The 24,537-nt window shown below is 40.9% G+C and overlaps 1 protein-coding gene across 2 annotated transcripts in view; it reads left to right on the forward strand.

Annotated features, from left to right (window-relative positions):
* The first annotated feature begins 9,734 nt into the window (after positions 1-9,734).
* The window catches only part of enpp1 (ectonucleotide pyrophosphatase/phosphodiesterase 1), a 55,152-nt gene continuing 40,349 nt past the window's right edge, over positions 9,735-24,537 (forward strand). For both annotated transcript variants that reach the window (XR_003927931.1, XM_030046907.1), the window contains exons 1-12: positions 9,735-9,939; positions 14,313-14,385; positions 15,436-15,561; positions 17,099-17,224; positions 17,962-18,025; positions 19,406-19,503; positions 19,596-19,675; positions 20,774-20,893; positions 22,010-22,119; positions 22,283-22,348; positions 22,452-22,524; positions 23,064-23,172. Coding sequence is in view for 1 of the 2 variants with exons in the window: in XM_030046907.1 (XP_029902767.1) it covers positions 9,802-9,939; positions 14,313-14,385; positions 15,436-15,561; positions 17,099-17,224; positions 17,962-18,025; positions 19,406-19,503; positions 19,596-19,675; positions 20,774-20,893; positions 22,010-22,119; positions 22,283-22,348; positions 22,452-22,524; positions 23,064-23,172 (1,183 nt within the window). In the remaining variant the exon portion in view is untranslated. The remainder of the gene's footprint in view (positions 9,940-14,312; positions 14,386-15,435; positions 15,562-17,098; positions 17,225-17,961; positions 18,026-19,405; positions 19,504-19,595; positions 19,676-20,773; positions 20,894-22,009; positions 22,120-22,282; positions 22,349-22,451; positions 22,525-23,063; positions 23,173-24,537) is intronic.

A 24,537-nucleotide genomic window follows, 5' to 3' on the forward strand; every position in this document is an offset into this window, starting at 1 on the left:
TCTGAGATACACAACGACACAGCAGGCACTCAGCACAAAGTTAAGGAGGAGAAACAATAGATACAGGCAGGTCACCAGGCGTCCCGTGTGACTTAATAAGAAGTACAACCTCACAGCAAAGTCCAGTAAAGCTTTTCTTCCCTTCATGCAGCATTGTCCACCTTTGTTAGTGACAGAGCCCTGATGCAGCCTCTGTGCAACAACATCAGCTTGCATACTGTGAGGCAAAATCTATTAAGCTTTGCCATCAAATGCATCAAAATTTCAGACAATGCTCACTGACCAAAGATAAGAGAATAACAATACAAAACAATAAATGTGCATATGTTATTATGAATATTGCATAACAACAAATATTTTCCCGAGTGCCTCTGTTTATAGTTATTACATAAAACACAAAGCTCGACTATCCTCTAGAGCACATCCCCTGCTTTTTTAATGAAAGTCTCATTCACAAATTCCCATTTCACTTACCATGCAATGTTGCCAAAGTGATAAAAAAAAAAAAACAAAGGTACATAAAAAAAATAGTAAATCCTGAAGCAATAATGCACTTCAATTTTGCAGGCATCCAGGCGAAAATAATGCCATCTCCATTATTGCCATTTTATCTGTGTGCGTATGTGCACAGACATAATAATGCACACATACAGAAAGAGTCCTGGACAGACATGTAGAGATGCATGCAGATGCACACACACACACACACACACACACACACACATTCTTGTTTTGATACTGTATCTTTGCGAAGACATTGTAATGACTTCCTGTCTTTTTTTACAGCCTTCTACAGCCTTTCCCAAACCCCGATCATAATCAACATATGCCTAACCCAAAGCCTTAACCTTAACCTTAACTTTAAGTTTAATGTAACCTTAATTCTAACCTTAACCCTAACCTTAACCAACAAGCCAGAATCTACCTCTGTAGTTGTGAAATATCCCCACTTCCCAAAAATGTCCCCACTCCGTTGGTTAAAAATGAATTCTGGTCCTTATTATGTGTATTTACAAGTACACACACACATACACACACACATGCACATGCACATGCACATGCACACAGGCAGACACAGCACCATGTTAGATTTTGCACTAGTTAGCACAGCATGGGGTATAAGGCTGACTTAACATCCCTGGAGAACACATTACATAATCAATTCTATGATATGAGGACATCATCAAGGCAATGCCAGGGAGACAGGAGTCATCCCAAACCCCCCTGTCTGCCCCTCCCTCCTCCTCCCTCCTATACCAGCAAAGCATCCTGGGAGCGGTGCCCTTCAGCTGCCTACATCTCATTACATGAGAGCCACCGTGGCCTCCAGCTTCCCGCTGGCATTCAATTAAAGACTTTTATTTGCCCATCATTTGCTGTGTCTTCATAGCTTTGCCAGTGCACCTGCTGTTGTTGGATAATTATTACAAAAGTCCCTCTGATTGGAGAGTGAATCTATTTAGTGGGTAGGATACACCTGCCCTGCTCATCAGGATGACAGCATCGGGGGCAGTGAAATATAATACCACGACTATTTTTGATTACTTAAGAACTGAGACAGAACAGAGGAATTAAGAGCTATAATCTGATTGGTTAGATGGTTCCAGTTCATGCGGCATCACTTGTGACCGATAGACTTTTTGATATTTTGTCATGGTTGAAAGGTGTTACGAGGCTGTGTGACCCGAGGTCAAATTTAACAGGTAAAATCATTCTGAAATTGCTTAATTGGAGAACTGATTACCAAGAGGCTGCAATACTTCTACATCTAATTAGCTAATTGATTTTCCTTCTTGTTAAATTATATGTGACACTTATATTGAGACCTTTTTTAAATCTATCCAGCTTATTATATCCTGCATTTGCGGGACTTTCATTTTTGTCAAATGAACAAACCATTAAATATATTTACATAATTAAAAAAGAAAATAGGTGCCTCTGAGGACACTGGGTGTCCCAAATTTTCCAACATTTTGTACACAAAAACAAAATCAGTTTGTAAGGACTGTAATTCAAGTAACTCTCATAAAGGAGCATTTTTGTTTCTGAACAATTGATAATGCTTCAGTGAGGACAAATCACCTCTTCTGCTACTACAGGCTTGGTAGCCATGGCCTGAAATCTCCTGTAAACAGATGGTGAAAACATCTAGTTCTGTGAAAAAATAAAAATAAACAAAAAAATTAAAATAAAAAAATAGCAGGCTTGCACCCAGCTGGCTTTTCTCTGCAACTTCAGAAACCATCAGGTCATTCTAACACAGTCTTATCTGTTCATTGAATTGCCGTGAATGCGCTGACAAACTGCTTTAATTATTCAGAGATCCACTCTAATGAATACTGTCACATGTGTCATTGTATGTGACTGTTTTATTATGTAATCCTTGTCTGTCTATGTGAATATTTCTACTGTGGCTCCTCGTCATCACCAGCAGCTCTTCTTTTTATAGATTTGCACTCACTGCTGACAGCATGACCCTCATTAAAATTAAGGTGGTTAAGGTCATGTATTGATTTTGTGCCATGGATTCATCTGACGAAGATGGCAAACGCAATAATACATTTATAAATCATGAGCAACTGAGGACCCATGTCAGAAAATACTTTCATGTTCAGGGTCAGAGCAAAAAAAAATTGCAAAAGATTACCATAAGTCAGCAGAAATTAGGAAATTGCAATTCAAATTATCATAGAAATTATTATTATTTACTTTCTTTTACTTATGATCTCACAGATGGAGGTTGGCACAGGCTCCGTACAACAGAAAAGCCATTTGCAGATATAAATGAACACTGATTGTGCTCTTCTCTTGAAACACATTGATGAGGTCAGTCCAGGCAAAAGCAGTTATCCCTTATTGATTTCACCTAGTAAATCTATACCAATTATATAGGAACAAAGATAGACAAGTCCAATAAGGATTTCTTGTGACAACGTACATTCTTGCAACACAGCATCTTAAAGATGGGTTTAATATTGTATTATATTCAATGTATGCACATAAAAAAAAGCACGCAAATGTGGTATTTCCATAAACAACCTGAGTAGAGATGCACAAGAGAAGGAGCGACAACATCAGAGCAGTTCTTCTGAGGCTATTCTGAGGGATGCTGAAGTTGCACCTCTGCTCTTTAATCAGTTGCCTCTCCTGTATTATTGATGGATACTAATGACTGAGAGGGAAAAGTTGGGGCGTCCACTCCAGCTTTAGCTTGCCGTCCCGCTGAGTGACATGTGTGACACACGGTAATGAGGCACTTTGCACACCCTGGGCTTTCCAGCTGAGCTTTCCATTGACTGGACATGAGGCTGTCTGTCTGTCTGCCTAGCTTGCTCTCTGTCCCCCTAAGGTCTTCATCCTTCACATTATGATTTCAAATTATGTCATCTTAAAATTGGCTACGGTTGAAGCGTTTGTCTTTAAGATAGAAAATAGCCTTTTAGAATTTTTCAATCTAGCCCTGAATCATTTAGCCCATGGTGTAACACAATAGTAAATCAACATACTGTTAATGTAGTTTATGAAAACTACATTAACAGTACTTTTCATTTGCTGTTCTAAACACACTTTCCAGAAAAAGTCCTGTGATCTACTGGGGTTGATGCATTTTACACTTCTGGCAGCATCTACAGACGTTAGTTTGGAGTAAATTTCAGATTTCAGAAGAGATAGATAGTTAGCATGCATGTATGGAGTATGGTAGTATGGACTCGCCATGACTGAATAGACAGACAAAAACAAAAACAAAAACAAAAACAAAAAAAAAAACTAAACTAAAACTTCACTAACTAAATGAATGAATGAATGAATGAATGAATGAATGAATGAATCTAAGAAAAAATAAAAGTGATTTCTGGAAAGTACAGTGCAGGAACACCACAGCAATGAAATCCAATTGTCACATCAATAAATAAATAAATAAATAAGATAAGATAAGATAACGAAAGAATGAAATAAAGATAAATGAACAACTTAACAGCAATAGCAAATTTCTTTCTTTGACATATTTCCTCACTGACTGGCCTCTGTTTCCACAATCTGGAAAGTCTTGCATGTCCTCAACATCTCACGTCCCGCTGGCACTGATCACCAGAGACTCTGTGTGAGTGAGTCCTTCTGTTTGCCTGACTGTCTGTAGTTGATTGTACCGCCGTCCTGCTTCCCCTCTCATGGCGTACAAGTTCAACGCCTCACACGAGATGTGTTTTTTAATAGTATCGCCAAATGTTCAAGCATTCCAGAGACGTACGACCTCTTCAATCCCGGTTCTCACGAGGAAAAGGATCATTCAAGAGCAATCACTCCACACTGAGTCAGACATGTTCACAGACATACACAATGACAGAAAAAGATTAGTTTTAAACAGAAGACACGTTTATCACAGCTCAGTTTCCATGCAATTGAGATATAGGATAGAGGGGCAGGAGACGGCAGGGGAAGTAATAACCATAATATGAAGAAAGTAAATCCTGCTTTGTCACCACATTTACCTCTAACATTTAGGGTATCACTGCTTTCTTCCATTTCCAGAGGAAAGTTGATGGAGAAAAGAAGCTGGAGGATGTTTTGGAGTTGAGGTGTAAGAAGAGCCAACACACTTCTCATCATGAGTGGGCATGGCAGGCTGCATGATAAAATTAATCCTGAGGTGAGTGTGGTTGCAGCTGCAGAAACCGACCACAACTCTGAATACAGATGTGTTGAATGTGTGTGGAGTGATTTGTGTAGTCCACTGTTGCACTGCACCGTGCGATGGATCCCTGGGCTTCATTTCCAAAAATATATCCAGTTCAGGAGGGGGGAAAAAATCCACCGCACTCACCATTTAGTATTTAACAAACAACTGTATGCTAGGAGGTAGTCCCAATATATCTCAGCATTTATTCAAAACTGTTTGTCTCATTTTGGGCATGAAACTCTTCTATTTTTACTCTGGTAAAACAGAAAAGCAAACAGGCTTTTCATGCCAAACCTGCCTCTGTTGTAAAAGCCCCCACATCACCAAGCAGGAGCAGCTTCGAAAGCCTCCCACCAGCGTTGTCCTTTTGTTAAGTGGCAAAAGAGAAGACAACCTCGGCATAGTCGCACCATCATCATAAAGAACAGAGCTCGCAGCACCTGATGCAGACCTGTAGCAATACTACTCACACTTCACTTGGCTATATAAATATGGGTTTATGCCACATATGTTCTCCAACAGTTTGACTTATAGAAGCTTCTGGAGCTTCCTTGTCCCATCATGGTCCACATACATGTCCAAAATACAAATCTTTCATAATAATAATAATAATAATAAAACATGGAAGACTTGTGTTTTACTGCCACATACTGTCATTCTTTGCATCAGAAGATAGACAATAGATTTCACAGGAAAACAATTAACACATATAGGCTGCACAAAGCCAGTAATTGAGCAGCATTATGTCATGTTTCAGTTATGGATGGGTATTTATGAAACAGCTTTGAAAGGTACTCATTATGTCAGGAAAACAACAAGAGAAAACGGCACACCAAAGACACCCAACAATAAATCCTCGCTGACAAGTAGTCAGTTCCTCCAGAAGACAGCGGCTTTCAGCATAACGTGCCGAGAATTGTGTCATGCTGGATAAATAATTCATCTCATTTTTACAAGTGCCTACTGTATATCTCAAGAGGATGATGTGCCCATAGCTGTCAGCTGATGAATTCTTTAAGCACACCTACTCCTGCTCCGGCCGATACATTATTAATAACACACTGCTCGCTTCGAGTTGAGGCCACTTGTCGCTGGGGGTTTTGATTGTTCCAACAATAAAGTATAATTGATCTCAGCCCACAGACTCAACGCCTCACTTCAACAGCTGAGACCGTAAAACCGATTAAGCCACTATCTGGATGAATCAGACACCGGGGGGGTCATGATGATGTCACTTGTTGCTGCATAGCTCTCCTTTTAAATTTTGGGCTGGTGATGGCTTTGTCGTGCTTGTCTTACTTTTAATTATACTCATTATTGTTATCACTATTTTTAGTATTAGTGTTAGAAGTAGTAGTAGTAGTAACAGCTTAACTCTGCCAAAGTGCTTCACATAAAATAATAATAATAATAATAATAATAATAATAATAATAATAATAATAATAATAATAATATAAAATGCACACAAAGGAAAAAGGTACATCAGTCAAAACACAGAAATATACAAATTATTTAAGGCAATTTAAGGTGATTTAAGGCACAATTCATTGTATGTATTTGTGGTAGTAGCAATAGCAGCAGTGGTAGCACTAGAAATAGTAATCATAGTAACAGCAGAAGCAGCGGTAGTAGTGGTTGTAGCACTAGTAATAGTAACAGTAATAGTAATAGTAGTGGTAAAGTTATAGAAGTAGAAGAAATGGTAGCAGTAATTGCAACTGAAGTGGTAGTAGCACTGTTATTACTAATATTTATATATTTGCTGTTGGTTTTGTACATTAGTAACCAGAGGTGGAAGTAGCTAATTACATTTCCTCATGTTACTCTTTTTAAAGTCCTTTTTTAAAGTCCCTCACTTCACGATATATTAAATCACATCCATCATACAAATGATTACAAATGATCGATGACAGAATGTGGACACTCAGTCAGCAAAGATGAAAGGAGGAATCTGCTTCTACTTTGTTGGCTCTACTTTTTGTCATTTCCAAATTTCCAATAAAAAAAAAAGCACGATGAAAAATTATAGATGCTTCATCGAAACGAGAACTGTTTAGACTCAACCAGCAAAAAATATGGAATAGATGTGGGAAATGTAGACTCAACCATCATCACTATGTGCTTATTCCACATTAGTCAGTTGAGTCCTCACTTCAATCAAGCCCTGTGAGTTTTGCATAATGCACCTTTAAAAGAATCTAGTTTGTTCTTTCATCACATCACACCTGACTGTCACTGCTCTGAAAAAGTAACTCTAACTTTTACTCGCAGTACATTTTAATTAAATGAGCTGCTTTTTACTCTTTACAGTAGTATTTCTACCTCTATTAGTAAAGCAATAGTACTTCTACTTGAGTAGCAATTTGCAGTACTCTTTCCAGCACTGTTGGTGACTTTAGCACTTTTTAAACACAAGTTACAGAGAGCTTTCCAGACAGTAAGACAATAAAGATTAAAGTGCCGTGAGATTAACAACACAAAATTAGAAACTGGGTTAAAGCACAATTGAAAGCAAGTGAAACAGCCAAAATGCCATGGAAATACAATAGCTCTGAACAAATTACATAAAAGCCTGTCTAAAAAATGTGGGTTTAAGAGGTCATGATAAAATATGACAGTGATTTTGCCAGCAAGTCCCTACTCAGAACAAAGTGTTTCTTTAAAGCACTTTAAGGAGCAGGGAGGAACATGTGACGGGGACAGTAAGTGCTACATGCGTAGGTCAGAATTAAAGGTCATATTGTAATGGCCAGCTGGGTTGGGGACAGCTGTAGGGAGACACTCTGCTGGGAGACAAGCAGTTCACTGAGCATGGGACACACACAGCTCTCCTACACACTCGCTGTAACCCCCCAGAAAATAAATAAATAAATTAAAAAAAAAAAAACACATTGGAAAATGGACACACAGACATGCACACAAGCACACATTCACACATATAGCAACACAAAATCACACTCTGCTTCATGTTCAGGCATGCACACACACACACACACACACACACACACATGCATGCACCGAAACCAACAAGGAGACAAAGATAAACAAGCAGTGAGAACAGTTAACCCTGGGCTGTTCCTGAGTGCAAGACAACAGCGAGGTCAGAGGTCATGCGTTCCCGCCACAGCAAGACACATGTGATCGTCATTATCACACCACCTACCACAGCTGGCTCAGAAGTAAATCTGGACCTCGCTGGAGCCAAACTATTACTGCCTGTGCAAAAGCTGCCAGGGACGAGGGGCACTGATATTTGTGGCAGTAATATTTATAGCTGTTTTTTTATGTCAGGAAAACATCATCACTACAGGGAATAGCTGGTTTACTATTATAGTAGTGGTGTTGCAACATCACCATCTTGTGGATAGTTTTATAACGCATACACGCATGCACACACAACACATGACTTCCTGCAGGAAAAAAAAAGAGAAGAAAACTTTACTCATATTACTATAGTAACAGATGTAAACAGAGGTGCACACTTGGCATTTAGGGAGATCAATGTTTTTTTGTATAATTGTGGGTATGGTCATATTTGGCTCCAGCCACTTATGCTTAATTTAGGCCATGACATTACAGCAGTTCTGCCTCCAAGGAAACAGTTGCATAACTAAAGCTTCACCTTGCCAGAGGGTCACCAGCCAAATGTTTATTTTTCACTATTACTTTACTGTCTAGGAATCAATGATTTAACTCAGAGCTCCTTGGCAAGTCTGTGGATCTCTAGTGGTGGGACTGAGTACCATTCTTCCAAAAGACATTCCCTCATTTGGTGTTTTGATGAAGGTGGTGGAGAGTGCAAGCATATTGGTCCAAAATCTCCCATAGCTGTTCACTTGGGTTGATATCTGTGCACTGTGAAGGCCATAGAATGTGATTTATATCATTTTCATCGTTGTCAAACCATTCAATGAGCTCTCCTGCCCTGTGAATGGGGGCATTGTCATCCTGGTAGAGACCACTCCCATATAGGGTAGAAATGTATCAGAATGTATCAGAGGAGACCCAGCAGACCCCCTCACTGTCAGGGTCCAGCTTTCAGACCTGTCGTGTTCTCTTGATGGACATCACACATGAACTTGTCCACATATCCAGAACACGGTGAAGGACACTGTCTGTAATGGGTTTTTGCACTGCAACCCTACTATAATCTCCCACTTTATGTACAGTACCTTTTGGAAGAATGATTTTCCATCCCTCCAGTAGAGTTTCACAAATTTGTACAATCTATGCCAACACTTGATGACACATTTTTTCCCCTTTCCCTCTGTGTGTATGTCTGACTGTTTTGTTCACAGGTGACATCCCCCCAGTTATTCCTCATCTAAAGTAAACACCATCTGAGCACATTAGATGCTGTTCCTTTGGAAACAGAGGTCTATGGTCCAGAGTTCATCTATTAAAAGAAAGAAAGAAAGAAAGAAAGAAAGAAAGAAAGAAAGAAAGAAAGAAAGAAAGAAAGAGGTTAGGACCCGTCTTTATAAGAAAGAGGGCTTTCACTGCAATACTGTATAACACAACTTCAGTGTTAACCAGAAGGGGGCAGCAGCACTCAATCAGCTGAGTTAAAACTTCAACTTAATCCTGTGAGGTTCCCATCAGGTGTTTGACGAACAGACTGGGAGCGGTCACCCATTGTTGACCTGAACCGGACAACTTGGCAAAAGTAGACAATAATGAAAGGCATGTTTGCATGTAGTAGAATGGATTTGTCTGCTTTAAAATGAGACTTTAACTGTGGTGACAAAATACTTAATAAAATATTTTTTTGACTGGTGAACAATGCAGAAAGTTACAGGCTTAGCTGGAAACCTGCCCCCCTGGTAAAACACTAAGAGGTGGGTGAAATTACCACTTTTTTTTTTTTTTTTTTCATTTTTCTTTCTTTCTTTCTTTCTTTCTTTTTTAATATCCCACCAGCTACTCCAATGAATCGCACGTGCTGCCGCTCAACAAACTTGTAGTCGTGAAGAAACGAGGCGGGGCCACTCTAACGCACCGAGGGTCACATCCTACTCGCAGGGCTATACATAGGCTCAACACTCCAGAGAGTTTGCCAGGGGAGTGCTGTCCGCCACAAAGTCCCTTGGAAAACACTGGCAGCGGTTTTGCGCTCATCAGCATGGAAATATCCAAAGGAGGAGACGAGCGGTCGGCTGAGCAGGCTGCCTCTTTATTCGGCTCGCCGGGGCTGGACAGTGAAATGAGACATGAGCAGGGCAAGAAGAGGAGATCCAGGCACTGTAAAGTCATTACCGGGGTACGTACTGTGTGCAGCCCTACCTGCCCGTCTCAGCTGCGGGCCACCTACACACTGCTGTCCAAGTCTCTCACACCACCCGAGCCTGCAGGCAGAAACTTCACACTTCATGCCATGCTGTTATTTAATTTCACAGTAATATGAGGTAATATTATGCTGTTATTAAGTTTACTAACTGTTGGACCGCAAATCAGCTTGTCAAAAGCACTTTATAGGCTAAATAATATTCATGCAAGGGCTCCTATTGTTTTTGTAGCACTTAGGCAGTGAGTTTATAGTGATCTTATCATACTTTGTGGTGTTTTTATGCCCTGTGGTATCACTATAATCAGAGTGAAACATTGCTGTGGGTCAGAGATTTAGTTTTGTTGATTTTGCTGATGATAATTTTGCTTTAATGTGTTTCTTTCTTTCTCTTTTTTTTTTTTTTTTTTTTTATAAGTGAGAATGTGGCATTTCCTTTTACCAGTTTTCAGAGCCCACCATGTTAAACTGTGTAGTGTTGGTTCACTGTTTACAGTCAGTGTCATCCAGCCACAGCTGTCACACGGGCTGGCAGGGATTGGACAGTGAAATGCAGTTAAGTTCAATCCAATCATAAGAACACACACACAAAAAGTTAGGATTTTAATTTTTTTTCTGGAAAATTGTAGTCTATGACAGTGTCACATCCTCACTCTGTATCTGCTGGTTGGAGTGCTCCATTAAAGCCACATCACACTTGCGTTGAATGAAGTAGTCCAGCCCAACACACCATTGTTTTATGGCTGCAGGATTACATGAAATAGAAAAAATCTAGACTCTTGTGCACCATTTTATTCACATTTCCCTGTAATTCAGCAGGACATATGTGGCATCTCTGGAACTCCTTTGATCTCCACTAAAATTTAAATTAAAGCTCTGTGGGTTTGAACAGAGCCCGGCTGTGTGGCGTGCATCTCAATGTCAAAACCACCTATGCGACCAGCAGGGCTGAAGAACGCTGCTGTTTGCAGGCAGCAGGAATACATTTTCAGCTGAAAGTCATGTGCTGACAGACGCTCAAATGGAATCGGAAAGAGAGCAAGTTATCAGAGTCCAGACATCTTGATCTGCAACACTTTCTCAGAAACGGCCTTTGTACCACAATGCAAACAATCGTGAGAACTCAGGAGGAAGTGAAGTCCTCTTGTTCCTGTCAATCACATTTGCGTCAATATCTTCATAGTAGACTTATACTGTTTAAATGAGGAATTTATTTACCAAAGCGTCATTGAGAAGTGAATAAACAATAAAAACTGCAATGAAAACAAAACATCAGGCAACATTTCCTCACTGAACATTTTGGTTCAGTGAGGAACCTCCATCACACTGGCAGTGGATCACCTGACAGGCTAAAATGACATTTGGAAAAAAAGGTCAATACACCAGTTTAACCCAATTAATAACCAATGAAAAATACCCACCACCTCTCAACATCACCTATCAAGCCATTTACTTCCATAACTAAAATAAACCACAATAACCAGGGATTTCCCGTTTGGCAGCTGGATGGAAAGCACTTCTGCCCGTTTGGGACTGATTAGATATATATGTGGAAAATTCAGAGTCTAGACAACAGAATGCCCTGTGCTGTCTTGAATCTTGAACCACCATATTATGGCAAACATCTGTTAGTAATTGTGCTGTTGGTACACAGTCGTGCAGTGTTGTTTGAGGTCTTGCAACAGGAGTGGTTGCAACATGTTGTGACTAAACCCAATAATGTTAAGTTAATTTTTTTTTTTTTTTGTCTAGTATAAACTTCTTTACCAGCTAACGGGAGACATTAACTCGTCTAAGCCCTGCACCGCTGGAATAGTCACTCTTTTCATCTGTTCTCAGTGCTTTGTTGTTATTTGCATTTCATGGCACACGAGAGTTTCATTTGGCGGTGTGGGCAATCAGATGAAAGCCTCTTTTGCTGTCCAGTTTGAGTTGTATTTTGCCCATTGGCTTTATCGGATCCTTGTTATGTAGACACCACACACAGGGGTTGTACTGAACTAGACTTAGTAGTAGAGTGTGTTTCAGTAGTAGGTTTCCACCAGACTGTTGACTTTCTCAACCCACATAGATCGAGTCCAAAGGTTTTCCTAAGGAACCCCCCTCTCCCTCTTTATGTCTCTCTCTCTCTCTCTCTCTCTCTCTCTCTCTCTCTCTCTCTCTCTCTCTCTCTCTCTCTCTCTGTTTTTCTCCCCCGAACACACCACACACCTATGGTTTGAATGGGCGAGAAAATAAGAGCACATACCCAGACACTGTGCCCAGACCATATTTTCATACCTGTCTAGGAATTCCAGGTCGTGTGTGTGCGAATCACACCAAATGGATTACTTGTGGTGGGTGATTTCCACAATCCTCTGTTTTCGAGGACTTTAACATGAGTCTGTGAGCTTTCTCATGTGCCACGTTCTTTCTGTGACAGTTTTCAGCTGCACGTTACTAAAATTGGTTTCAGTGGATTAATCTGTGCCGTAGTCATAGACGCTACAGGAAATAACTAGAAATAAGTGAAGAAGTAAGTGCCTTGAAAACAAATAGAGTTACAGTAGGCTATATCATGCAGAATGTCTTAGTTGTGCACTTTTTTTTTCTTTTTTCACTTACGCCTAAATAGACTAAATTATTTCAGAAAGAAAAGTTAAAAATTAGGGTTAAATGAGCCTTGTGACTTGATAAGACCCGGTAAAATGGAATTAAACTTTTATGACCCTGGCGTGGGGGGTTTGGGCCCTGCAGCAGCAAAAGGATACAGCAAAGAAAAAAAAACTGAATAAAAACAGGATCAAAACAAATCCAGGGTATGTACTGTAACATTAACCCAGCTAACCTAATTTGAAAGGTGTCAAGATTACATTAAGTGAAGAGAAAAGAGTGAAAAGTATGAACTGGTGAGTTACAGTATTGTTGAGGGTTGAGATGGACATGGATGTTTGATTTTATGTTTTTGTAGAGATTCTTGTGGCTGAGACCTCCCATTCTATCCAAATGCATGTTTTATTTACCTCTCCGGCTTTAGACTGGGCTAACCCTCCCCCTGCTCTCTCACTCCCCCTCCTTATGTGCCACACTGCCCTGTTGCATCCTTTTAAGTAGCACACAGCTCTCCAAACAGCATGGCACCACATGTAACTACAAGGTTTAATACACAACACTCCAACTCCATGCCGATTAAAGAACTAAAGTAACCCCTGTGTGCTGTGTTTAGGCTTAACGTGGGCTTTGTATTGGGCTGAAATGCTACGACTGCTGAACTTCCCCTCTCGAAATGAGCTGATTTAAATCAACCCTCCTCGATTGAGCTCTTTGAACCGCCCTGTTAATTACAAAGCCCATGCCCCCGCTGAGAAGGCCTCTCTGGGCAGAGAAGTGGCCTGCAGCTGGTGGAGGAGCAGGCCCGCGTGCCTCCCACCCTGCTTTTACTCGTCAATTAGAGAAGGGTCAAAGACCTAGTTTTGGAAGGAGTTTAAATTATGCATGGGCAAAATTATTAAAAATCTCGGGGTGTGGAGAGTGAGTATGAACGTGAAGAGTCTCCTATCCTTCAGTTGCTACCATCTCAGGCCTAATGGTGATGACACTTCACCCACAGCTGATTAAAGATTAAAAAAGCCCCACAACCATGTGGAAACCTCACAAAAAAAGAGCTCTGCTGTACAGTTACAGTACCAACTCTCAGGTGCCTCTGAAAAATGAATATTCCCAAATTGTGGTTTTTGTCACGGCGATGCCAGAAATCTGTCAAATGTACATTTACTTTTAAGGCATTTTGCTGATTCGTTTATTTAGAGTGCCAGGTTAATCTTTGTGTTGTTAACAGATAGCTCAACCGCTGATTTCACAACATTATTTCCCTTTTCATAAGATTCTTACCTCACAAGATTACAACAGATAGCGAAAATCCGTCTCTTGCATGTGTCACCTGAGCTTTGCCGTGGGAACTTGACAGCTAGTTGGCAAAATGGCAATCAGTCATCAGTAATACTCATATTATTTTACATTAAACAAAGAAAAGGGCAGGAGTGTTGTAGCAACATTCCACAGTGTTTTGCTTTTCTGTTTTTCAGTGCTGCAGTTTTTTAAATGGGAGTAATGTTTGCATCACAAGATACTTTCACAGAAGTAATATGGCAGTCCATTGAGTTATTTTAAAAAGGCAGAAAAAACATCATTATTCAACAGACGGCCTTCTGTCTTTGCGGCAAATTCTCGCCAACTGTTGTGTTTACAGCCCACGCAGCGGGCCAAGGGTTCAGTCTGAAATTTAATATCGTTACATGAGCAGTATGAACTACAACGTTTCATCAACAGGTTTCACAAACACTCTCTTGTTTGTCCTTTCGGGGCTGTAGGTGCTGCTGCTGTCCTTGCTGCTTCTTATCCTGGCCATTGTATTGTTTACGAAGCAGCGATGTGACGTCAAAGGTAAGGTTCACTGTTTGCTGATCAACAGGCCACAATGCCGACTTTTGATTTTTAGTCTTAGTAAAGGCATTACATCTTTGACTTTTTTAAAAAAATATATTACGGTAGAGGAGTTTTCCTCTTTAGATGTAAAGGTGACATGACACAGTGCCCTTGTCTGTAAACCTGGGTGATGTCCTGTGGGCCCCCAATTGCCTGGACCAGGCAGCTGCCCTGATAAGATAGAGCTGTCTCCTAGGAAACCCAAGGTTGTAGAGGATAAGATGCTGTGTTTCAGACGGTCAGGGTCGGTCAGGCTGACTCCTCTGAGACACATATTGCATTTTTACCAGAATGCATACGTGAGTTTGGGTAACATCAGTAAGCATAGTTTCCTATTTTAGGGTCCCAGTATCCAATAGAATATAGATGAGTAAAGAAAAATGATATCTGGGTGTGTAGTAAATCTTTTGGGCTTTAAATATCCCTTGTTAAGAAGAAACCTTGAGAATTGGGTGGCATCACATTGTGGCGTCACATGTATTGCCCATCTATGCTTACCTAGATTGAGCCTTCAATAATAGCCTTCAATCAAGACCTGAGTTAAACTAGTTCTTAGTCATTTCCTTTACAATTACAAAAGGTTTCTCAAGTCTCGTGGGTAAGAACTACAATCCCTCCATGTTTTCCATTCAAAATCACTCTAACTTTAATTATCTTAGTCGTCCAGGTAGAGCTGGGGAATAAGGACAAAATCAAATATCACAATATCTTTGACTATCTATACTGTGACAATAGTGTAGGGATGATTGTGTGCTTGATAAGATACTCAAGAGGTTTTTGTAAAACAATCATTAGTGATGTGGATTTGATGACCAAGCAGGCAGAGGTAAATAATAAAACAGGTAGAACAGTGTACCAAGTTCAGAAAATTGCATCTCTTTACTGTAATGCAGCCTTTAAAATGCATGCTGTATCATGATATTGCAATATCCAAAATCCCAGACAATATATAATCTCAGCATTCTACCCAGATACTTTATAAATCATTTCTCTTCTCTGTGTCCACAGTGATGAGCTGCAGGAATAGGTGTGTTACAGGGAGGAGGGACAGCGCTGCATCCTGCCACTGTGACCCGTCCTGCGAGGCTGAGGGGTCCTGCTGTTTGGACTACCGGGAAGTGTGCCTGGAGCCCAGTAAGACTCTCCTCATGCCCTCACTGCGCACGTCTCAGCCGCTTTAAACTGGAAATATTCACAGCTGCAGAGAAGGGGGAGGTTCAGGTTACCAACCAGCCACTACAGAGAGAGAGAGAGTGGAAAAAATAGTGAGAAAGAAAGGTGGACGACAAAATGTACATGCATTCATTTCGTCCACAGGATATGATTGTGTCAGGGTGGTGCCATATTTTGGGTATTTTCCCAACCGTGTAGCACAACACGTCGTAAACACACTTCTCAGCCGAGGAGGAATGTTCACCCAGGGCCGGCTTGTTGACTCCAGCTAGAGACGAGCTATGGATTCCATCTGGTTAGACGTGGGCAGCGGTGTCAGTATGCTCTCTGTTGCAAACCGCCGTGCCAAAACACCCCTCTTCCATTTCAGCTGCAGCGGTGGTCACTGTGGGCAGCTGGCCCCAGCTTGGGCGGGGCATTTTCTGTGGCGTTTTTCCCTGTAGCTTATATTTCCGACCCAGCTAGCATGGCAGCCAAATTGGAGGGGTAAATTCTGACTTTGTGCTTGCCTTTGATGAGATTTTTGAATTTCATTAGCAGCGCTGGCTGTCATGACGCTGCCTTCGTTGTCCGGATTATCTGTGACAGGTTTCACACTACAAAAAAATCTACACCTTAGCAAGTGACTTCATCTCATATTCAGGCTTAACATCTTGTGTTTCTTAAAAGAGGTGAAAAGATCTGACAGCCGGATGAAATAAATCCAGTTGTTTCTCATGCTGATCAGCTTGTTTCCTGAATTTTCTTGAATCAAGTGTCATTTTCTTGATGCGAGTGGGCTCTTCTGCCTTATTCTGCTTTGTTTTAGATGATTTAAACCTGTTCCCAGGAAAATTCCTAAAACAAGTGAAGCTGCGCTGTGAGAAAATGTGAGATTGTCTCATCCCAGTGGCAGGACAAGATCCTAACACTGAACATGAGACTACATGGCTTGTTAAAATGGGGATTTTTTGAAGTGAGTGAAGGTTAAATAAAAATAACTCCTCCAAAAGAGCTTACAGTACAGCACGTACAGTATAAGGCCGATGTGAGAGTGTGTTTTCCCGTGGATTACTGACCACAGCAACTTGTCTCCTGAGACAGAGCGTCCCCCTGTTTGGCTGTCCAGTTGACCGCCGTCCAAACCACACTACTGGCCTAGAGAGAGAGTGAGGAGGGGCCTTCTCACCGACATGCTAAAGATTCCCGCTGTCATGAGCCTCGTCAGCAGCAGACGTGACAAACTGTAGGAAACATGGTGGCAGGCCAGTCGCTGAAAGACCGTTATCCAAAAGCTCCTCTGAGAGTATAGTTTAATGGAAGATTGTGTGAGCCATTACAGCAGGGAGGATCACTTTGAGATTCATTCCGACCTCTCTACTACCATGTCATTTGTCTTGATCATTTTGCAAATCACACACATTTGCTCACCCTCCTCCAGGTCATGTTGTGACTCTCCTCCCCTGCAGTATTTTTTCCACCCCATAAACGCCAGTTGTTCTCCCTGTCTTCCGGCCAGGTCAGCGCTGGACTTGCTCCAAATTTCGCTGCGGTGAGGAGCGTTTGGCCGACAGCCTGTGCTCCTGCGCCAGTGACTGTGAGAAAGTAGGCGACTGCTGTGTTAACTATAGCAACGTATGTAAAGGTGAGCATGTTGACAAAACCAACACTGCAGATACTGTGTGTGTTCACGGTTACAGTCGCCTTTTCCTCCCTGCTGCCTCTCCTGAAAAACAAATAAATACAAGCAAATACGGTTTGCACTACTTTTTTGTTCTTGAATCAAGTGAAACCAGTAGAATGATTTGACTTACTTCAATATCTGGCCACGTTTGGCAACATAAGGTGGCCACTTGTAAAATCTGGCAAAAACGCTACGCACTTTTTTTTTTTAGTAACAATGAGTCATACTAGATGTGTTTTACTTGCATCAGAACACACACTGCGAGCCTCCCTTTGCAAAGATCCTGATGTATGAATATTATTTAATCAGCCATATATGTCTCTTTATCCCTCTGCACATTTACATAATGTACGCATGTGACTGACTGTCTGGTTCCAAAAATGTCGCAATGACTTCCTCTCACTAAGCTTTAGAGAAGTCCTTTTTACTGCCTTTCATCATCTCATGAATACATGAATCACAAAGTAGCTGTATATTCTTGCTCTTGCACCGCCTGTTGGACGTCGCTCAAGCGGCCCCATAGTATAATCTCTGTTAATTTATACTGTAACCCATTATAACCCCATTTCCTTCAGCAGTAAAAATTCATGAGCTTTGCTTTGGCCGATGCAGTTCTAGCACACATCATTTGCCACTTTATGTAACTCAGGTTCATTAAATAATTTGGTATAAATGTGTAATCATGTGCTCTTTTCCAGTTGGAGTGAAGAGTTGGCTGGAGGATGAGTGTGAGGAAATTCAACAGGAGCAGTGTCCAGCAGGGTAATGCCATATTTTTGTACTGCTCTTAAATGTGAGAAACCTGAGTTTGATATTTCAAAGAAAAAAAAAAAAATAAATCTGAGTCTATTTGTTAGGATTACCTCAGCTCTTCTCCTCCTCACTGCACAATAGTCAGGGGACATGATATGACTGCCGAGTCAGCTCCAAGAATAATACAGTTTGGTTGTGTCACCCATAGTTTTCTTGAGTTTGGGCCATTGTTCCCTGTAGGCGGTTGTTAGTGGAAATTATACAGCGGAAAAAAAAAAAGAAAGGCCTCTCTGTCAGCAACGTGCTGCCTTCAGTCTTCATTTCTTGTTTTATGTAATGGTGTTGGTTTAACCCAGTGATAAACTCACCGTCTCTATGGAAACTTAGCTAATGGCTCTGAGGATTAGGCACATGTTTGAGAGTGTGTGTGTGTGATCACATGTGTGGTGTTCCTCTTCGGTAAGGGTAAGGGCGTAACCCCAGACTCATTAGACTATGGAAAAGCAAACTTTCTGGCTTCTCTTGGACTTGTTGTTTTTTTTAGGGAGTTACAGCTCCTCACAGATATCTTTGATCAAATGAACATTGTCTGTCTTTTTATTTCGACATTTTGCGTCACTCCTTTTCTGTTCAGTGTCTTTACGGCGTCTCTGTTGGCTGCAGCTCACATTTGAGGTTTTCATTTATTTTATAAGTGGTTTGCCTTTTACACGAAAATAAGAATCTCTCCTGGAACACTCCGTCTGCAAACATTTTTTCACTTTTTGGTTTTTATAATTACAAATTGTTTTACCTTACAAGCCCTAGTGGTAATCAGAGCTTAATAAGGAGTTATGAGATCTTAGAATTTAACAGTTCAGTAGTTAAATATACTCCTCATTTACTGTAAAGCAAAATAAAATGTAACCACTTTATTTTGATAACTGTGTGACTAATTAAGGGCAGTGTAACAATAACAACTATAACCTCAGTTCTGGCAAGCTAAAGACAGGGTATTTACATAAATGCAAAGTGGTCCACTGATTTTTTTTTTTCTTATTTATTTATTTTTGAAGAAAAGGGAAGGGAAAAATGCCACTATATGTGGAACAGAGGAATCTATTTGGACCACAAGTCTCAGATTCATTATCAGCAGAGTCACATTTCTCTTCCTGTGTTCCTCCATGTGTCTGAGTGCACTGCATTTTGACTCCGCTGTTCCTCAGTCAAAGAGCCGCTTTGTGCTCTCCACACAGAAGCTACTGTACAACGCTATTTCTAAACCCACCTACTCTCTGCCAAGGATAGTCACGTCCCCTGAGCATGAGGGATTCTGTGTCCCATTCACAAATGTACCTCAGTGCCCCATTTAAAGTGGCGTTCTCCCTCTCTCCTTGGGTCCCTGCCCAGTTTTTCCAAGTCTCCTGTGATCCTGGTGTCCATGGACGGGTTCAGGGCGGGGTATATGAAAGCCTACGGCGGCCTCCTCCCAGTCATCACCAAGTTACGTAAGTGACCGACAGTGGCATTGTCTGCTCCGCAGCTGCTGCACTGTTTATCAGACAAAACAGTCTTAATTGAATGTTGCTGTTTGTTTCAGGCAACTGTGGCACATCGACACCGTATATGAGGCCTGCTTATCCCACAAAGACCTTTCCGAATCACTACACCATCGTGACCGTAAGTGAGCCAGGCCGTTCACAGGGTCAAAGGTTAAGCTAGTGCACGTATCCAGTTGGATTGTTTACGTTACTTGACTGGAACATATTTCTGCAGAGGATTTTCTCCCATCATGTGAACCTGGGATTCTTTTCCCATGGCGTCTTATTAGAGCCACTGATGTGTGATAAAGACTGCTGTTGCGGTCTAAATGCATAGAAGAGGAGGCTGAAATGAGTTGCCTACATGCTGGACTGCACCTCTGCTGGTTGAGAGCAGACCCTACAATTAGCTACAGCAGCTCTCTGACAAAATAAACTGGCATAAGCTGTGGCTTCCAGTGATATAACAGTGTGAGAAGGAGAAAACAGAGCGGAGAATCGCTTGTTAATCCCTGCAGCTGTCATGTAATGCATGGCATGTACGCTGCAAATCTCTATCTTAACAAGTAATTTAGTCACACACATTGTAGGGGAGTAACTAGGTATGTGTAATTAAATTACAGAATAAATGTAGTTGTAATCAGTTACAGCAGCTGAGAAATTAAATGTTGGTGATTACGAAGGGGTTGCATCTGAATACATCATTTTCAGTAAAAAGCTTATATATAGAATATAACATTAATTTGAGCGTTGTTTTTGATTGGTTCTTGTTTGAATTTGCTCCGTCTCTCGTCTGCCAATCAAATCACTGCCCTCTGAGCAACCTGAGTGTGTGTGTGTCATATTAAACTGATTGTTTTTAGGACTTTTCAGCTTTATTGTCCCGTTTAAAATATTTTTTTCTTGGAATAGTAATCAAAAAGTAATCATATGTAATAAATTGCATTGCTTTGAAGAATGTAATTAAAATAGTTACATTACTAATTACATTTTCACAGGGTTACTAATAATCTGCAACCTATTACATTTCAAAAGTAACGTGCTCAACACTGGTAAAAATCTTGTTTTTCGTAAAAACAAGTGAAATAAAAATGCCAGTGGTGACCAATGTTTTTCCATATGATCTGCTGTACATTTTGTTACACTTTTTGTGTGTGTGTGTGTGTGTGTGTGTGTGTGTGTGTGTGTGTGTGTGTGTGTGTGTGTGTGTGTGTGTGTGTGTGTGCGTGCATTGCAGGGTCTCTATCCCGAGTCTCATGGAATTGTGGACAACAAAATGTACGATGTGACCCGAAATGCCACCTTCAGCCTGAAAATCGCAGAGAAATTCAACCCACAGTGGTACCAAGGCGAGCCTGTGAGTAAAGCCCACATTTTGCTTACTGAGGTGCAAACTATCTGTCTAGCAAATATTAGTTTTTCATGTGATGTCTTTGTCACGCTGTGAGGTCCAGTGTTTAGAGAAGTAAGAGCTGCTGACCTAAAACATTGGAAGGAGATTTTTGTAGGTGTTAACCAAAGCCGCATGCAGCCATGAGCAACAAATTCCTCTGCCAGAAATAATGCAGAAAGGGTGATGATGAGTAACATTTCCCACACGTATCTAAGGACGCAGAACAGCATTGAGTAATGTCTTGTGAAACTCAACAAGCCCTGGATCTGTGGAAAACTTGAAGTGAATCCAAAGAATGCACTTCTCACAGAGCGCCGCCGTCACGTGTAAGATATATGAATCACTGGTGGAGAACCCGAGTAATTGTGCTCTTGATCATGTTATCCACCGTGCTGTAATTTGCTGTCTATGAACGGCGCGAGCCACTTGTTTTGTTGACAGCGCTCAATTTTCATCTCTGAGAATCTGAGCTCCCTATAAATGCGCCTTTTGATATAATTACGGATTCTGCTTGGGCAAAATGACAGCCTGTGAGGGCTGCGGGTTGTGCTTGTTTAGACGCTCTGTGGTTTTCATTTAAATGGGAAGCCTCTTAAATTTCATTCTTCAGCTCAGTGACAGGCCCCCGCACCCCACCCCTCCTTCAATATAGACGATGTATGTGCCTTTGCAGGAGGGAAGGCTGCTGTGAATGAGAACGAGATGCTCTGTGATCCCCGGGGAGCAGATGAATTTGTCTTAATGGCATTTTAACCAATACAACTAAGTGCACTATATGTCCCTCCATCATATGCTCAGAAGCTCATAAATAAAAACCCATCTAGCTGCAAGTCAGTCTCATGGTTGTTGATTTAATGTAAACATATGGGACTGGATTTCCATCAATCTTGAGGGAGCAGCTTCTGACTCTAATGGATTAAACACTGCTGCTGTGATATATGATGATGAATGAGTCGGCTATTACCTGTGTGCAGCCTAATGTGTCTGATTTAACCAGTAAAGCTCCTCTCCTCCACTCCTTTCACCTCTTCTCTTCTCTTCTCTTCTCTTCTCTTCTCTTCTCTTCTCCTCTCCTTTCAGGTCTGGCTTACTGCCATGCGTAACAACCACAAAACAGCAACTTTTTTCTGGCCTGGCTCAGACGTGGCTGTCAGTGGCAAGTTCCCAGATTTCTACAAGAAATACGATAAGTAAGAGACATGTCGTTACCTTACATTCTTTTTTTTTTATTGATCCTCTTCTTTTTAATTGCGAGGCTATATTGCTTGCGGCAAAGAGAGTTTATGGCATGACGTAGCTTGTTCACGTTCACGATGAGTGTCCAAAAATGATGAAAGCCATTTTGTTTCGCAGGAACATTCCTTTCGAGAAGAGAGTTTCAACATTGTTTGAATGGCTCAGTTTACCTCAGGGACAAAGGTGTGCCTTCCTCTGCATTATCATTACAGTGATGTTTTTTGGGGAGGTTAATACAGCACATTTCAGTGTTTCTTTTGTAATGTTCTTTTTTTTTTTTTTTTAGACCTGACTTCTACACTTTGTACCTGGAGGAACCTGACTCATCAGGCCATCGTTACGGACCAGCAAGCAGCCAAGTAGGCCGTACCAACCATCACAGTAATCATAAGCTGGCAGGCAATTAATGGAACACCAAAATAGACAGATTGTGTACAAGATCGCCTACACAGCTGTGTGATATATTAATTATGATGCATGTAGGCTGTGAATAACTAACCAATCTCCTAATGGAAAAAACACAACTTATAAAAACTAACATTCATCACATTCAAAAGCACTGACTATATCACTTTACCCGGTTGTTTTTATAGGAATTGGTGACTTTTTTAATGGAGTGTGGTGTCAGGGTTCAGTTACTGGTCCTGTTTTTCATCAGTGGCCTTTCACCTACATTCCATTTGTTATTGTCGAAGCTGATGAGCAAACCTGATGAAGCAGTGATGTGAAGCACACCAAGGTTTTTAGTGCCTCACTGTATATATTCTAAGTTGAAATTTTATATTTGAGTGATGAAGTGGGTGATAAGGGCATTGATTTGCTGCCGTATAGTTTTTCACTGTGTCTCTTTATTCTTGCTCTGCTAAATGATTTTGTCGGCCTGCTGCTGTGGCTGCAGGTGATCGAGGCCTTGCTGAGAGTGGACAAGATCCTGGGCATGCTGATGGACGGCCTCAAGCAGAGAAACCTGCACCGCTGTGTCAACTTGGTCTTCCTATCTGACCATGGTGAGATAAAACACACATCACACAGCTCTCACCGAGGCTGTTGTACATCCACTAGCATCAACCCTCAAGTGTGAAACATATTTCATACCCACTAACGTCTAACAGGGTGAGATCAGACCCTAATTTGAATGAAATGAATGAATGAAAAAGAACCCTCATTCATTTTTTTTTTAAATAAAAATGTCATTACACAAGTAAAACACATGCCATTTTCATCAAAATCTACTTTATTCCCATTACATCATATTTGGTAATAATTAAAAAAAAGAAACTATCCAAGTTTCATACATATTTTGTAATTGGAAAAAAATAATACACACGGCTGAACTACCAGTCTAGCCTAATGAACAGCATGAACTGATGAAGCCACTTGGATAAGGCGAAACGTCTTCTAGACATATAGTTTAGTCCAGTTGACCTGATTCAGTTTCCTTAAGATTCTGAATCGCTGCAATATTGTTGCAGTTTGATTTTTTTTTGTTTGTTTGTTTTAGACTGTGTATGAAAATTTAAAAGCAGCCTGATTACATCTGCTACCCCAAATCTTTCGAGGCTTCATCTTATGCCAGTGCATTGCCATCTAAAAACAAAACACTAGTGTCCCCCACACTGGTTTACATGGGAACACATATTGTGAAACACTGCATTGATCCCTGTTTTGAATGTGACATGACACTCTGTCCTCTGACATTTATTTGTGTGCTCAATTGGAGAGGCAGCGATGCAGAAAAGTTCTACAGCCCCAGAGCCACAAACGCCCCATCCCCTAGCTCCATGCTGAAGCTCAAAATTATTATATTTACACTTTCTCCCACGTGCCATGTGCTTATCACCTGTTATCGGCATGTCAATTACATGCAGTGCACAAAACCTAGAATAAACATGTAGTGGCATACATCCTAAATGCTGTATTCTCTATCACACAGACTTTGCTATTGAACCCACACAAAACTTTGCAGTCAATACTCATGACTTAAAAATATCAAATATATTCATGTGTCAAGTCAATTAAACAGAAAATAAATCCAGAAGTCATTTAGTCAAAAAAAGGGATGAAAAAAAGCCAGTCAAAAATAAAAATGGGTGGATCTTGTCTTTTTTTAGGTGGATTTAAATAGCCTCAACAACAGATTCTTTGGCACAATGTGAGATTTACTACGCTTTATAATGAAGCAATATGAGGAAGTGGTGTTCTTTATTTCACTTTCATAAAAACCAGCTGTTCATATTGTTGCCGTTTGCAAACAAACTCGGTGCAGCCGTCTTGAAACGCTGTGGTTTCACACCAAGAGGGTCTTGGATTGTTTTACAGCCTGTGTGCTCTGGGTGCCACTGAGGGCTGCTTAGAGGCTCAGTGTCAACTTC

This window comes from Myripristis murdjan, chromosome 24, assembly GCF_902150065.1.
Source record: "Myripristis murdjan chromosome 24, fMyrMur1.1, whole genome shotgun sequence".
In the NCBI taxonomy this organism is placed as follows: domain Eukaryota; kingdom Metazoa; phylum Chordata; class Actinopteri; order Holocentriformes; family Holocentridae; genus Myripristis; species Myripristis murdjan.